At 41.7% G+C, this 16,635-nt stretch overlaps 1 protein-coding gene across 1 annotated transcript in view; it reads left to right on the forward strand.

Moving 5' to 3' along the window:
* The first annotated feature begins 5,913 nt into the window (after window positions 1-5,913).
* The window catches only part of ca14 (carbonic anhydrase XIV), a 145,411-nt gene continuing 134,689 nt past the window's right edge, over window positions 5,914-16,635 (forward strand). The window contains exons 1-2 of the mRNA XM_060920787.1: window positions 5,914-6,031; window positions 12,922-13,101. Of these exons, the coding sequence (XP_060776770.1) occupies window positions 5,914-6,031; window positions 12,922-13,101 (298 nt within the window). The remainder of the gene's footprint in view (window positions 6,032-12,921; window positions 13,102-16,635) is intronic.

The raw sequence follows: 16,635 nt of genomic DNA on the forward strand, positions 1-16,635 counted from the left end.
TCCTTTGTGACCTTGCTGACTATTACACGCCTTGCTCTCGGAGCGATCTTTGTTGGTCGACCACTCCTGGGGAGGGTAACAATGGTCTTGAATTTCCTCTGTTTGTACACAATCTGTCTGACTGTGGATTGGTGGAGTCCAAACTCTTTAGAGATGGTTTTGTAACCTTTTCCAGCCTGATGAGCATCAACAATGCTTTTTCTGAGGTCTTCAGAAATCTCCTTTTTCGGGCCATGATACACTTCCACAAATGTGTTGCGAAGCTCAGACTTTGATAGATCCCTGTTCTTTAAATAAAACAGGGTCCCCACTCACACCTGATTATCATCCCATTGATTGAAAACACGACTCTAATTTCACCTTCAAATTAACTGCTAATCCTAGAGGTTCACATAATTTTGCCACTCACAGATATGTAATATTGGATCATTTTCCTCAATGAATAAATGACCAAGTATAATATTTTTTGTCTCATTTGTTTAACTGGGTTCTCTTTATCTACTTTTAGGACTTGCGTGAAAATCTGATGATGTTTTAGGTCATATTTATGCAGAAATATCAAAAATTCTAAAGGGTTCACAAACTTTCAAGCACCACTGTAGCTATACAGCAAAGTTAGATAGTTAGCAAGAAGAAAAATATTCCTGCCTCATGATACTGAATAATTAGTAGAACTTATAATTCTATCCAGGTTCTTTAATAATTCCAAATACAAACTAAATGCTCATAAACATAGCACACAGTTACATAAAATCTCTCAAGTTAAATTTCCATCTTTTAGGCTAAGCAACAAATATTTAAAAAAATTCTCCCTGATGTATTTTTGCCATGTAAATTGCACAAATACATCTGTATTTATATTTATTACATCTGAAATGTATTTGTCTTAAAAGGATTGCTGTCATGGGAAATTATTGGATTAAGGTTAGCCATGTCTGTGCCTTTTTGACAATAAGTTAGCTGTCAGAGTGCAGGCACTTATACAGTAGATGTATGTGCAGAGGAGAGTGGGGTGCAAACTGTAAACAAAGCCAAGACATGAGACAGGAATCGAAGTCAGAAAACTAGCGAGGGTCGGGTGATCGGCAAACATAGTAAAAGAAAGACAAAGAGTGTAAATGTGAAAAGAAGAGATAAGGTCAGAAAATCAAGAGGCAGTCAGAAAATACAAGGCTTGGTATGAACTGAGAAGGCAGAATGATACTTCGCAATGGAGTGGTGTGAGATGGAAGCTTAAATAGGGAGACAGGTAATTAGGGAGATGAGTGACAGCTGATATCAATAGACTGGTGACAGGTGGTGCTGTGGTTCTTGGGAACTGTAGTTCAAGGTATCCATGTTTGTAGTTTGGTTGGTCTCAGCAGTTTTACTGACAGAACACCCCCCCCGAGGAGCTACATTCCTACATTCCTTCTAGGATGACCCCTACCTCTCAATGCTGGTTTGTCAGGATATAGAGCATGGAATTCTTGTTTCAGGAGCGAGTCTAGAATGTCCTTAGCAGTGACCCACCTTTGTTCCTCGGGTCCATATCCTTCCCAATCTACCAAGTATTCGACTTGACCTTCAGCTTGAATCGAGGATCTACCTGGTAGATGGGCTCACCCTCTAAGTTGAGTGCTGGGTGCTCCTGGACAGGTGTGTTTCTGGCGAGAGGGCCCAGGATGGCAGGTTTTAGATTGGAGACATGGAAAGTTGGGAATATCCGACTGTGAGGGAGAAGTTCTAAATGGTACGAGACCTCATTGACCTGATGCAATACCTTGAATGACCCAATGTAACATGGTTGGAGTTTTCTACAGGTGTTGGGTTCTCTCAGGTTTCTTGTGGCCACCCATACTCTGTCACCTGGGGAAAAGTTTGGAATGTCTCCTCTATGTTTATCCGCATATTCGTTATACTTGGTATTAACTGACTCTAGACATTGATGTACCTCCTCCCAGATTGTCTGACTGTGTGCAAACCAGTCATCCTCGGCTTGATGTGTCGTCCCAGGGAAGCAGGAGCGGTTGGTAGCTGAGTATGCACTGAAACAATGTTAACTGGGTTGCAGAGTGTTTGAGGGAGTTTTGTGCATACTCGGCCCACAGAAGAAAGCATGCCCAGTCCCCCTGGTTACACATGCAGAAGATCGTCAGAAAACAACTGATTTCCTGGTTGGCTCTTTCTACTTGGACATTAGACTGAGGATGATAGCCAGATGTGAGGTTCACTGATGCCCCTAATCTTTCCATGAAGCTAGTCCAAATATGTGAAATAAATTGAGAGCCCTGGTCACTGACTATGTCCTCAGGAATACCATAGTACCTGGAAATTTGTTAGAATAGTAGTTCTGCAGTTTGTGAAGCTGTGGGCGTGCCAGGCAAAGGGATGAGTTTTAGCACTTTAGAAAACTGATCGATAGTTACCATTATTGTGGCGTTGCATTGTGGGTGAGGAAGATCTGTGATGAAATCAATGGCTATGTGGGACCAGGGTCTCTGAGGAATAGGGAAGGGGCGCAGTTTACCGGCAGGGGAGGTTCTAGGAACCTTCGCTTGGGCACATTCAGAACATGAGGCAATGAACTGGTTAATTTCCATGAGTACGCATTTATTTCTTAGCATATTTGAGGAGTGTGTTAACTGCTAGGGTGCTCTGCGGCAGGAGATGCGTGGGCCCAGGTGATGAGTCTGCTGCAAAGATGCTTGGACACATAGAGAAGACCAGGTGGGAGATTAATGGGATTGGTTTGTGGTTGTGATCTCCTTATTTCTCTGTCCAGATCCCAGGTGAGTGACTGTAGAAAACACTGTGGTGGGAGGATGGGATGGGTGACAGAATGGGATGGGTGCCCACCTGGCCTGGCATGGGTTTAACCTCTTGGCTTTCTTGAGATATTCAACATTTTTGTGATCAGTGAGAATTACAAAGGGGTGAGTGACTCCCTCTAGCCAGTGTTGCCACTCCTTGAGGGCTAGTTTAACGGCAAGCAGCTCTCTGTTACCAGCATCATAATTCCTTTCTGCAGAGGATAGTTTCTTTGAAAAGAAGGCTACTGGATGCAGCTTATGTTTCTCCCCGAAACATTGAGATAGGATTGCCCCAACTCCTGTGTCAGATTCATCAGCCTCTAAGGTGAAAGGTTTGGTTAGTCAGGACACTGTAGGACAGAGGCCAAGGTGAAAGCTAGTTTGAGATGGCTAAAGCTTCTTCTGCTGAGGGGTTCCACTGGAGGCACTTAGGTCCCTTTTTTAGCAGCGCTGTTAAGGGAGTGGCAATTGTGCTAAAACCCCAAATAAACTGGTGATAAAAGTTTGCAAAGCCCAAGAAACGGTGAAAGTCCCTTATGGACCTGAGTGTCAGCCAGGACGTGACAGCAGAGACCTTGGATGAGTCCATGCTTACTCCTTCTGCGCTGATGATATAACCCAGGAAAGAGATTTGGCTCTGATGGAACTCACACTTCTCTGTTTTTACATAGAGATGATTCTCCAGCAGGCATTTGAGAACAGCTCTGACATGCTCCTAGTGGCTTTTTTCATCTGGGGAGTATATCTACAACCCCGATTCCAAAAAAGTTGGGACAAAGTACAAATTATAAATAAAAACAGAATGCAATAATTTACAAATCTCAAAAACTGATATTGTATTCACAATAGAACATAGACAACATATCAAATGTCAAAAGTGAGACATTTTGAAATTTCATGCCAAATATTGGCTCATTTGAAATTTCATGACAGCAACACATCTCAAAAAAGTTGGGACAGGGGCAATACGAGGCTGGAAAAGTTAAAGGTACAAAAAAGGAACAGCTGGAGGACCAAATTGCAACTCATTAGGTCAATTGGCAATAGGTCATTAACATGACTGGGTATAAAAAGAGCATCTTGGAGTGGCAGCGGCTCTCAGAAGTAAAGATGGGAAGAGGATCACCAATCCCCCTAATTCTGCACCGACAAATAGTGGAGCAATATCAGAAAGGAGTTCGACAGTGTAAAATTGCAAAGAGTTTGAACATATCATCTACAGTGCATAATATCATCAAAAGATTCAGAGAATCAGGAAGAATCTGTGCGTAAGGGTCAAGGCCGGAAAACCATACTGGGTGCCTGTGATCTTCGGGCACTTAGACGGCACTGCATCACATACAGGCATGCTTCTGTATTGGAAATCACAAAATGGGCTTAGGAATATTTCCAGAGAACATTATCTGTGAACACAATTCACCGTGCCATCCGCCGTTGCCAGCTAAAACTCTATAGTTCAAAGAAGAAGCCGTATCTAAACATGACCCAGAAGCGCAGATGTCTACTCTGGGCCAAGGCTCATTTAAAATGGACCGTGGCAAAGTGGAAAACTGTTCTGTGGTCAGACGAATCAAAATTTGAAGTTCTTTATGGAAATCAGGGACGCCGTGTCATTCGGACTAAAGAGGAGAAGGATGACCCAAGTTGTTATCAGCGCTCAGTTCAGAAGCCTGCATCTCTGATGGTATGGGGTTGCATTAGTGCGTGTGGCATGGGCAGCTTACACATCTGGAAAGACACCATCAATGCTGAAAGGTATATCCAGGTTCTAGAGCAACATATGCTCCCATCCAGATGACGTCTCTTTCAGGGAAGACCTTGCATTTTCCAACATGACGATGCCAAACCACATACTGCATCAATTACAGCATCATGGCTGCGTAGAAGAAGGGTCCGGGTACTGAACTGGCCAGCCTGCAGTCCAGATCTTTCACCCATAGAAAACTTTTGGCGCATCATAAAATGGAAGATACGACAAAAAAAGACCTAAGACAGTTGAGCAACTAGAATCCTACATTAGACAAGAATGGGTTAACATTCCTATCCCTAAACTTGAGCAACTTGTCTCCTCAGTCCCCAGACGTTTACAGACTGTTGTAAAGAGAAAAGGGGATGTCTCACAGTGGTAAACATGGCCTTGTCCCAACTTTTTTGAGATGTGTTGTTGTCATGAAATTTAAAATCACCTAAATTTTCTCTTTAAATGAAACATTTTCTCAGTTTAAACATTTGATATGTCATCTATGTTCTATTCTGAATAAAATATGGAATTTTGAAACTTCCACATCATTGCATTCCATTTTTATTTACAATTTGTACTTTGTCCCAACTTTTTTGGAATCGGGGTTGTATGTAGGTGATAGCATATCTACCTAGCATGTCCTGTAGCACATCATTGATTAGGCACTGGAACATGCTGGGAGCTGAAGAAAGGCCATAAGGCATTACCCGGTACTTAAAATGGCCGGCGGTAGTACTGAAGGCAGTCTTCCATTCATCACCCTTCTTTATCCTGATCAAGTTATATGCACTGTGTAGGTCAAGTTTAGAGAAGATCCTAGCAGATCTGAATTGTTCCAGGGCTGCCAGAACAAGAGAAAGAGGATAGGGATATTTAACGGAGACCTGGTTTAGACCTCTGTAATCAATGCATGGTCTGAGTCCAGTACCTCGTTTCTCCATGAAAAAGAAACCAGCAGATGCAGGAGACTTGGAAGGGCAGCTGTACCCATGCTTGAGGGCCTCTTGAATATACTCCTCCATGGCAGCATGTTCCTTTTGGGATAGGAGATATATATGACCATGTGGCGGTGACATACCTGACAGTAGGTCAATTGCACAGTCATATGGCCAGTGTGGTGGTAGCCCGCAGGCTTTCCCCTTACTAAAGACCTCCAAAACTTCCCTATAATAGTCAGGAACGTTGTCCATGGAGTCTGGTTGGGGAATCTCCACTGAGGTGGAAGAAAGATTGGCCTGGGGACAAGAGAGACAACTCTGAAAGCAGGTAGATGACCATTGGAGAATTTCCTTATTTTGCCATGAGATCAAGGGATTGTGCAGTTGTAGCCAGGGATAACCAAGAATATCATGACCCACAGTTGTAGTTACATACAGGGAGATGAGCTCTGTGTGCAATGCTCCTACTTGGATCCGAATTGGGGTGGTTCGTGTGGTGACAAAACCGTCTCCTATAGGTCCTCCGTCGATGGTCCTAATGCTGAGTACACTGTGCAGAGGTGTGGTAGGCAGGTTGAACCTCTGGACAATCATACTTCTGATAAAGTTCCTCTCTGCCCCTGAATCGATAAAAGCAGAAAGGACATATGTGGAGGATGCCACCTTTTAAGAATACTGCAACCTTAAATGATTTCGAATTGAACTTTCTCACCGGACTCACAGGTCATGCTGGGCTTTCTGTTGAAGCTACACAGGGTGTACGGATGGAACAGTGGCTGATTTGATGCTCAGAGCTCCAGCAGTAGAAACACAAACCCTCCTTTCTTCTTCTCTCATGCTCTGCACTGTTTAACTGGGTGCGTGACACCTACATGGGTGAACTGTCCTTGGAAGGTTGAACTGACTTGGCACTTTCTTGGATAGAGGGTCGGTGTGACAACAGATGGTCGAGACGAATAGCTACCGTAAGTCAATGAGAGAGTCCAGCACGAGGTTTTTATCTCTACAGGCAAGTTTGCTAATGATCTCAGGGTGCAGACCTTGGCGGAAAACTGCTTTCAGGGCAGGATCGTTCCATCCACTGACTGCCACTAATGTTCTGAAGTCCAGGGTATACTCCACAATGCTTCTAGAACCTTGAGAACTGGTAAGCAGACTTTCACGGACCTCAATCCCGTCAGGTTCATGGTCGAATGCTCTCTTGAATAGGGTGAGGAACTGCTTATATGACGTGGTCTGCTCACCGCCCTTGTTCCAAATGGCAGGTGCCCATCATAGTGCTTTACCAGTGAGAAAGGATAAAAACTTAGCGATTTTGTGCTCGTCAGAAAGATTAGGCATAGTAGCAAAATACATGGAGCATTGAAGTAGAAAACCTTTACATGCGATAGTGTCTCTGGCAAATTTCTCCGGAGTGGAGAGCTGCAGCGCTGGGCTAGGAGGAGACTCAGGGCGTGTTAGGAGGTTGTGAGTTGTGCCATTCAAGTGTTGAGGTCTGCAAGCATCTGTTGATGTTCTCCTAGTAGACGCCCCTGCATGTTCAGAGCAGTTTGCATCACCTCTTCTGCGATATCCATGATCAGTGAAGTATCCTGTCAGAGTGGAGGCACTTACAGATGTATGTGCAGAGGAAAGAGAGGTGCAAATTGTAAACAAAGCCAAGACATGAGACAGGAATCGAAGTCAGAAAACTAATGAGGGTCGGGCGATCAGCAAACAACATAGTAGAGGAAAGACAAAGAGCGTAAATGTGAAAAGAAGAGCTAAGGTCAGAAAATCAAGAGGCAGCCAGAAAATACAAGGCTTGGTATGAACTGAGAAGGCAGAACGATACTTCGCAATGGAGTGGTGTGAGAGGGAAGCTTAAATAGGGAGACATGTAATTAGGGAGATGAGTGACAGCTGATATCAATAGACTGGTGACGGGGAGCTGTGGCTCTTGGGAACTGTAGTTCAAGGTGTCCATGTTTGTAGTTTGGTCGGTCTCAGCAGGTTGACTGACATTAGCAAATTTGTCTAAATGTATAAAGTTAAAATGGAGTAAAATACACATTTGAACAGTTCTGTTAGAAACCAAATTAAACCAGTATTAAAAATAACAACAGCAGATAACATTGTTTTTGCATGTAAACATATGTTAAGAAAGGATTTAACGTACAACTTACCTCAATAACTTTGCTCTAGCTGTCACAGGTAAGAATCCTCTCCCTGTCAAAATGGCAGCTATGATGTTTTACAACTCCTTTGATGCTGATCACACACTCTGGCAAAAGTCACTGGAAGTTAGCATTACCTGGTGACACCATGCACAAAACACACACTTACCAACCAAAACCAATTAAGTACGACTGTAACTATAACATAAATTAGCCTTTACCTGCTTCAAGAGCACATCAACTATAGTAGTTAAAAACAAATAGCAAGTTAACATTATTCAAGCTGAAGCTAGAGAGCTAGCATTAATGTAATGCTACTTGACTAATGTCATTAGTTAAAATTCCCCCACTGAAACACCTCATCTGAGTTACTATCAGAGCTTTCCACAAAGTGTGGATACACGGCGCTCTGCCGTGCTGTGCGATGTCAGGGCCACACTGTCACTTGCACACCAAAATAAAAAAACAATACCATAAACTGAGTAATGCAGAGTACCTTCCACACCTAAATGTCTCCTATTCCCTTTGGAAAATGAGTAATACCTATAGAAATAGGAAGATATTGTAATATATAGGTCTAGACTATCCTGGTACTCAACCCAGAAGTGAAAATAAAGGGTTTTGCTGCGTGCACTGACTGCCTTTCACAACCATACATAAAACCACATTCTAGATGCTGGTCGCTATATGGCACCGTTGTGCAGGGCCATCAACAGGGGGGGGGACAACCGGGTATTTTGTCCCGGGCCCAGGCATGAGGGGGGGGCCCAGAACTGGTCCCTCATGAAGATGCCATTAATCATTCTGTTTCATTTCAAAATGTGTTGATTTGGGGGAGAAAAATGTGCTATATTTGCATTCAATCACTGGCGGCTCGTTAATAGGGGCGATTTGGGCGACGCACTCCCAAACAGGGAGGGAGATTTTTTTTTTTTTTTATCTACTCCTACTACCAACAGTAATGTCATTGTCCAATCAGGCTAAGGTCGCGCCTGGTGTAGCCACGCCCTTTTGGGGCGATTTCTGTCAGGTTCAGATTTGCCCCCAAATCTCCCATTGACACTAATGGTACGTACGTTTTTTTCGAAAATCATGCTCCCAATGCATTTTCTATTAGGTTTTATGTGCTCGCACAAGCAGCGTGCTTACGTCATACGCCTGTTGCGCCGCGCAAGTGTTGCCAGATTGGTTTTAAGTGCATTTTGGCGGGTTTTGAACATAATTTTGGGCTGGAAAACGCAACTTGCGCGGGAAATGTGTGAACATTCTATGAAAAAGATGGCGAGTGTTGAGTGCAACAATACGATAGCCTCTCTGAAAGAAGTTCCCTTTAGTCGTCGTACCAATGAGGAGAAAACGGCAATCAAACAGCTAGGACCTCCTAGACCGAATTTAAACATCAAGCAAGTGTCTACGAAGGGGGAGAAGACCTGCTCAAGAGATTTTAACAAGAACTGGTACCACCGGAAAACTTGGCTAGCTGGCTGTTATGTAGTCAGTGCTCTTTTTTGCTACCCTTGCGTTCTCTTCCACCCTGGAAGTAGCACAGCAGACGGTACAGTGATATCTGATATTTGAATTTACTAGGCAAAAGTTGTTTTTGTGTGTGTGTGTTACCAATGGCAGTTTAATATTGCCATGTTTTTGTTTTACCAATGGCAGTTTAACATTGCCATGCTTGGAATATTTCAGTAGCCTCAAGTTCTCTCTGACTTGGTGTAAATTAAGCATATTTTCAGTTTTTATATATTGTACAGTATGTGTTCATTGGAGCCAGCAGCACCTTACCTTTTTTCCAACTTGTTAAGCCAAGTTGCACTGACTACAAAACCTTGTGTAACCTTGTGTGTGTGTATAGCTAAATAACTAAAGCCTTTTGTGTTCATTGGCATGCTTGTAATACTTTAAATTTCCTTTTAAGGCATGGCTTTCTGGAGGAATTCTTGGGAAAAAAAAACTGCAGAATTTATTTAGAATTATTTGTTGTTAAAATGGTGCAATTCCATATAAAAAAAACACATAAAGCTGCACATGTTTGTTTGATGGTTATGCTTTTCTTCATCTTTTTCAAAACTTAAATAAAACACTTGTTTTGGATTTATATCCTGCCACTTTAATTGCATTCTTTAGAATTGAAGAAATTAGAATATGTTTATAATTAAGGATTTGTGTCTACTTATTATAGAATACTGGAATATGAGAAAATAAATGAGTAATGTAAAATTAATTGATTGTGATGCCAAATGTTTTGCTTTGAAGGCTTCACAATGAATCTTCCTTAGTTTTAGCCTGGCAAGCCAGACTAAATGTGAATATTTGCCACTCGTAGGCAAAAATATTTTTGGCCGCTAGGCGGGTGGGTCTAGTTTACTAGGCTACCTTAGTTTGCCACCTTTAACTTTAGTGTTGCCACCTAGTGGAGAGAAGAGAGATTGTCTATATTGATATCTGAATTTACCAGGCAAAAACAAGTTCGGCCAATTGATTTGCTACCTAGGTCAATTTACTTCAGTCCTGTGGACATTTACGGTCCGTGTAGACATAACGGGGGAAAATTGCCCCCCCTGAAAAAAAATTCAGGAGCCGCCACTGCATTCAATGAATGATTTATGGTTCTTTTGCCTTTATTGTCTTCGAAAATAGATTCAAGAACCCACCTACCACCCCTAATGCAGAAATGGTTTGGTCTTTGATTAAGGCACCAAATAACAACGCACTATTCCATCATAACACTTCGACAATAAGCGTGCGAGCCCGTTTGCCAACATGCACAAGTCAGGAGCAAAGAAAAGAAAAGAGAAAAAGAGATGAAGAAGCCAAGAGCCTCAGGGGCTCACTGCATAGATATTTTAGAAAAGATTCAGATGATGCAGCAGGTGGTGAAGGCAGTGGGGCAGCTGAGCCAGGTAAGACACAGATAACTTTTTTTCCAGCCCCGTAATGTAACCCCAGCACGCGCAACGCGCCATTCATAATTATAAAGTAGGGGATAGCAGGGTACACTGAGTGAACACTGAAATGCACAGGGCATTGAATTATTTCATAAACATATCGGTTTAATAACACTGTGTTGCATATATCTCAATGAAGCAAAGAATAGCACATTGGCCCGCAATCATATCCAAATGTTTTAGGCACACTTGCTGAGCTGCGCTGAGCTGGACTCCGGTTAGCTGAAAGCCCGTGGAACGCTGCCTCTTGTTAATTAAACCTTATTTTGTTGGAAATCATCCCGTGTAGATACGACGGCATGTGAAATTGCCAGCTAGATAGAGTTTAATGTAACGAATGGGCTATAAATGGGGTGTTTTGAGGTTAGTCTGTTGCAAAACATTAAACTTTCGCTTAGACTGGATACTCTTCAAACAATTCCCTTGCTCAAGTGAAAAATGATAGGCCTGTATGAAAAGCGCAATTAATGAAAGTAGCCTAATAAGCCCTAAATGAATAAAACAACCTCTGTTTTATTGTTGTTGCTTACACGTTAAGATTTTGAAATCTTCTCGGTCCAGTTCTATATCCAGGGAATGTTGTAATCCTTTTGGTTTATCCGTAATAAACGTGTCAGCCCCCAGGTCAGATAGGCTAATGTTATGTGGTTGGGAGGGTGTCAATTTTTTTTGTAACATTCTAAATCGAGTACGGAAAGGACGTTTATGAAAAACAAGACAAAAAAAAATACACTGAAAAACTCACTGTACACATCACTAGTGGTGATGCTTCTATGTTCAGATTTTGGGAAAGCCATAACTCCGTTCTCATTGAGGCCCAGTTCCATCCCGTAAACAATCGTTTTGGTTTATCAACTACCTGCGCTCAAACATGTCACAGAAGAGGCTCAATGGGCTGGCTATGCTCTCTATAGAGCACGAACTTGCAAAGAAGCTGGACTTCAATGACCTTATTGACGACTTTGCCACAGCAAAAGTCCGGTGCATTGCATTTCACACCTGAATAGTTGCAGACTAAGGAAATGTTCAAACTGTAAATATGTTGAAATGTTGAAATAAAATGGTTGACTGTTATAATGGGCTTGGAATACCTGTTATTTAAGGGTTGGAGTGAATGGAGACTGAAAAGAGGGGTTGGGTGTGGGTGGTTGCTGTGTGGCGATGTGCGTGCGCACGTATGTGTGTGTGTGTGTGTGTGTGTGTGTGTGTGTGTGGGGGGCACTCAGATTATTTTGTCCCGGGCCCAGCCAAAGCTGTCAACGGCCCTGCACACACACACACACACACACACACACACACACCTTAATATCCATTTATACACATGGGTATAAAGAGACACAAATACAAACACACAAATTGACCTAAATAGCCATCCCAGACACTAACCCACACAAATAGGCTGAAATTTTAAAAATGTGAATCTAAGTTCAAAACTATGTTTAAAAAAAATGCAAAAGAGTTCATTCTGTTTTCAAAATTGTAAATGTAAAAAATGGCAAATGTTATGTTTATTACAGTATCTTATACCTCATCTGCACTGCTCATATTTTTCAACAACTGGTTTCACTTGATCCACCCTGCTGTTGAATAATGCTTTTGTGTGAAAAGGAACAACATAATCCGCATGTCTGTGTGTGTATTTTGGCAACCATGTATCAACTCATTAATTGTGCATGACTGAACCCCAAACTAATACTTTGGAATGACCTTATTTGACACAAGAACTTGCATAGGATTTAGTATCTTTCTGAGGTTGTTGTTTTTTTAAGGTATTTAATTTTTATTTTCATTGACAATATTACTGCAGATAAACAATATTACATCAACTAAGTTTAAGATATTTTCCCAAGAGAAAAAAACATTATGAGGTCAAGCCAAATGTCCCCTTAAGCAAGTTATTGGTATTGTGGAGTTTCATCCAGGTTTTCTTATTTGTTTCTTCCTCTAAAAAACGTCAGTGGGTAGATTGGTAATTCTAAATTACTTCTAGAGGTGAATACATGTACATGATGCCCTGCGATACATTGTCAAAATGGCAAACCAGTTCAAAATTAAAATGCTTTTGATTAACTTATGCATTTTTTTGTGGCTGTGTCCATATAATATAAAGAACATTACATGGTTGTGTGAAGATATGAAGTTTCTTATATTCTCATGTTGAAAATATTTTTCATTCACTGTGCTCAATCATGATCTGTATATTCACCAAAGATAAACTTCACATCTTTGCACAACCATGTAATATTCTCTATTTACACTTCCCTTTTAATTATATTTAGTAACACAAACATGTGTGCACACGTGTGCGTGCGCACACACACACACAAATCTGTTTTTCCTCAGGAGATGCAGGTCAGTCCAAATGGCCAGTTTTGTTCCCCGAGTGTGGTGGTTCTTCTCAGTCCCCCATCAATGTGGACACTTCCAAAACTTGGTATGACCCATCCCTTCCTGAGTTACGGCCACTAGGATATGCACAGTACGGCCATGAACCGTTCACAATCTCCAACAATGGCCATACAGGTAAAACAGCCCTCAAATACACTTGTCTTGCTGATAACAATTGTCATCAGAAGCACAGTGACTTTCCTCAACTTTCCACAGGGTGTTTTCCTCGTCCTCTAGTTTGCACACATTTGCTCTCAAGGGCATATTCTCTCTCACACACACACACAAACCTCCTCATCCTTGGATCAAAATGACCATGTACCTCTTAATTACAGTGTCCTCTATATGTGTCAATGTACAGTATTTCCCTTGTGTGTACCAAGGTTGTATCCACATAACGTTTTTGATCTGCATGACGTTGGTTTGTGTCTCCATTAGCATATTTATAGATACAAACCCATAGGTACATGCTTACATATATTTGAAAGAACACGATGAAATGAAAATGATATATTATCTGTAAAACACACACACAGGTGTCTTTATGAAGAGGTATTATTTATGTTAAGGGTGGTGAGTTTGGACAGAGAGTGGTTGAACGTTCACCTCATTTCCTCAGAGAATTCCTTGAAGCTGGAACAACAGAGCGCGTCGGCATCCCAGACCGCTGTTCCCCATTCCCTGGCCTTGCCGGTGAGGTGCGTGATGGTATAGGCTACCCGGGAGCATTCTGTGGGGAAAGCCAGGAGGTTGAAACTCCAAGATCAGTGAGCATTGTGACAAAAAAAAAAAAAAAAAGATCTGCAGGTACCCGGTTCTCCACTGTGGGGCTGAGGCGAAGGGAGTCTTGGTTTGTGGAGAGTGGCAGTGGCGGGAGGTGAAGAAAGAGACAGCTGGGCAGGGGTAGGCACGGCTTGGGAGTGCTGAAGTTGTGTAGCTAGGAGGTTGAGTGAATTGGACAGGGTGGCCAGGTTCTGGGTGATCTGATTGAATTCCTGTTGGTGGGTCCCGAGGAGGGCTCCTTGCTGCTGCATAGCCGTTCTCAGATAGTTCAGTTCCGCTGGATCCATGTTGGCCAGAACGTACTGTTAAGGGTGGCGAGATGTGGTGAGTTTGGATCCAAAAGCAGAACACGGACCAGAAAATCCAATAAATAAAAAATGATTTCATTGAAGTCAAAGAGTAAACGAACAAAAATAGCAAAATAATCCAGACAAAAAACAAGGCAGGCAAGGACAAAAATGCTAGCATGAAAAAACATGAAATAGTCCTGAAAAAAACCTGGAGACAAAAAACGTAGCACAAAAAAAAAACATGAAAAAAAATGACAAGACATGAGAGCAAAAAACTGTGGCAATGAACAGACAAAACAGAGAGCAAAAATCCAAGAAGCAATGAGGGCGCAGAGACGATGTGAAAATCCAACGAGACATTCTGACAAAGTCCCTTCTTCTTCTTCTGTCGATTTATTGGCGGTTAACAATCGATGTGTATTACCGCCATCTACCGGGCTGAGGTTTGATCTCAAGGGATATTAAATTGCAGACTGATTATAAAAAAAAAAAAAAAAAAAAAAAAAAAACTAAATTCTGTTTGCTAGTTGGGTGTCCTTTAAATACTGTGTTAGAGCTGTTACTGCTGATTGTGTGAATGGCTGACTTAATAAGTTGTCTATAGTTACAGGTTCTCAATGCCCTCCCCATCTTCTCTCTTTCACTGGAATACTGTGTACAGTGTATACGAACATGCTCAACCTTTTCTATTTCTCCACAGTATGCACAGGCCCCAGAATGATGTTTCCCTATTGTATACAACCCACTATTTAGACTTGTGTGCCCTATCCTCAGCCTAGTCAACCAAACCTCCTCCTGTCGTTTCAGTTCACCACCCCTTCTAATCACCACCTCCTTTTGTAAATTATATAGATGCCTTCCTTTCTCCTCTGTATTCCATTTCTCCTGCCACATTTTGTTGATGTTGTCTTTATTACTTTAATTTCTGCCTTGCTTAATGGGACTTCTAACTCAACCTCATTTGCCTTGATGGCCTCTTTGGCCATTTTATCCACTCTCATTACCCTCAACCCCCTTATGAGCTGGAACCCATGTGAACTGAAAAGTTTTATGTTGATTTATCTTAAATATGAGGTGGTTAATTTCATCTAAGAGGTCTTGTCGGCATGTAGATTTTCCACTCTGGATACTATTTAAGGAAGACATAGAATCTGAACAAATAACTGCCATACTAGGCTTCACCTCCACCCACTGCAGGGCCAGTATAATAGCCATCATTTCTGCTGAAAAAATTGACAAGTGATCTGACATCCTTTTCCCAATACTTATATTGTAGCTGGGGATGAATACTGCTGCTCCTGTCTTACCAGTTTCATCTTTAGAAGCATCTGTATATATCTGTGTCGTATCATCATACATTACTTCTAAATACTGCTGTACATTCTGATAAAAACCTCTGGATTTTGCAATCTCCTTAGTTTCCAAATTTACAATAGGGAAATAAAATAACCAAGGGGGAATGATTGACCTTGTAATTGTTTTGCAAAGAGGAATGTCACTGATCCCCAATTGATCTGCCTGCTGATTACCATCCCACACAAACCTGCATATGGGTCAACCATACTCCCAGCATTCCCTTAGTACCTGTTTGGTTGGGTGATTATCTTCATGACCCTGTAGGTTTAGCCAGTATGACACTGATAATTTCAGTCGCCTGAGGTCCAGTGGCATCTCCCCTGCTTCCACCTGAAGTGCTGGGACTGGAGAGGTCCTGAAGGCACCACAGCATATACGGAGGGCTTTGGCTTGTATCTTGTTTAGCTCTAACAAAGAAGACTTGGCTGCTGAATTATACGCTATACATCCATAATCCAATACTGGTTGGATTAGGGCACTATAAATTATTTTCAAGGATGTGCTTGATGCCCCCCCAGTCATTCCCTGCTAAGCATTTCAGAATATTAATTCCCTTTTTACATTTGTCTATAACCTTTTGAATATGAACTTTAAAAGAAAGTTTGATATCGAACCATACACCAAGGTATCTTAAATCACCCGTTTGCTTGAGTGGCTGCCCATACAACCTGAGGTCCACTGTAGGGTTAACCCTTTTCTTTGAGAAACATAACTTGTGTCTTTTCAACAGATTAATGAAACCCCCACTCATGTGACCATCTTTCAACCTCGTTTATAGCTATTTGGATTCTGTTCCTCAGACTATCAGAATTTCAGCCTCTCACCCACAGTGCCCCATCATCTGCATAAAGTGCTCTACTGATTCTGGAGTCAATATTGTTAAAAACATCATTAATCATTATATTAAATAGAATTGGGCTGCAGACACTACCCTGTGGGGTACCATTTTCTATAGCGTAGGTATTTGAATGGCTCGCTCCAACTCTTACCTCTATAGTTCTATTCCTTAAAAAAATCTCTAATCCAATTGAACATTTTACCTTCTATTCCCATTTTATTCAACTTAAGTAAAAGACCCTCTTTCCAGAGCATATCATATGCTTTTTCAATATCAAAGAACATTGCCAAGACTGACTCCTTGTTTGCTTGAGCTTTCCTAATTTCATTTTCTAGGCAGATTATTGGATCCATAGTAGTACGGCCATTTCTAAAACCACTTTGATGTGGAGAGAAAAGACTT

This window comes from Neoarius graeffei, chromosome 5 (assembly GCF_027579695.1).
Source record: "Neoarius graeffei isolate fNeoGra1 chromosome 5, fNeoGra1.pri, whole genome shotgun sequence".
Taxonomy (NCBI): domain Eukaryota; kingdom Metazoa; phylum Chordata; class Actinopteri; order Siluriformes; family Ariidae; genus Neoarius; species Neoarius graeffei.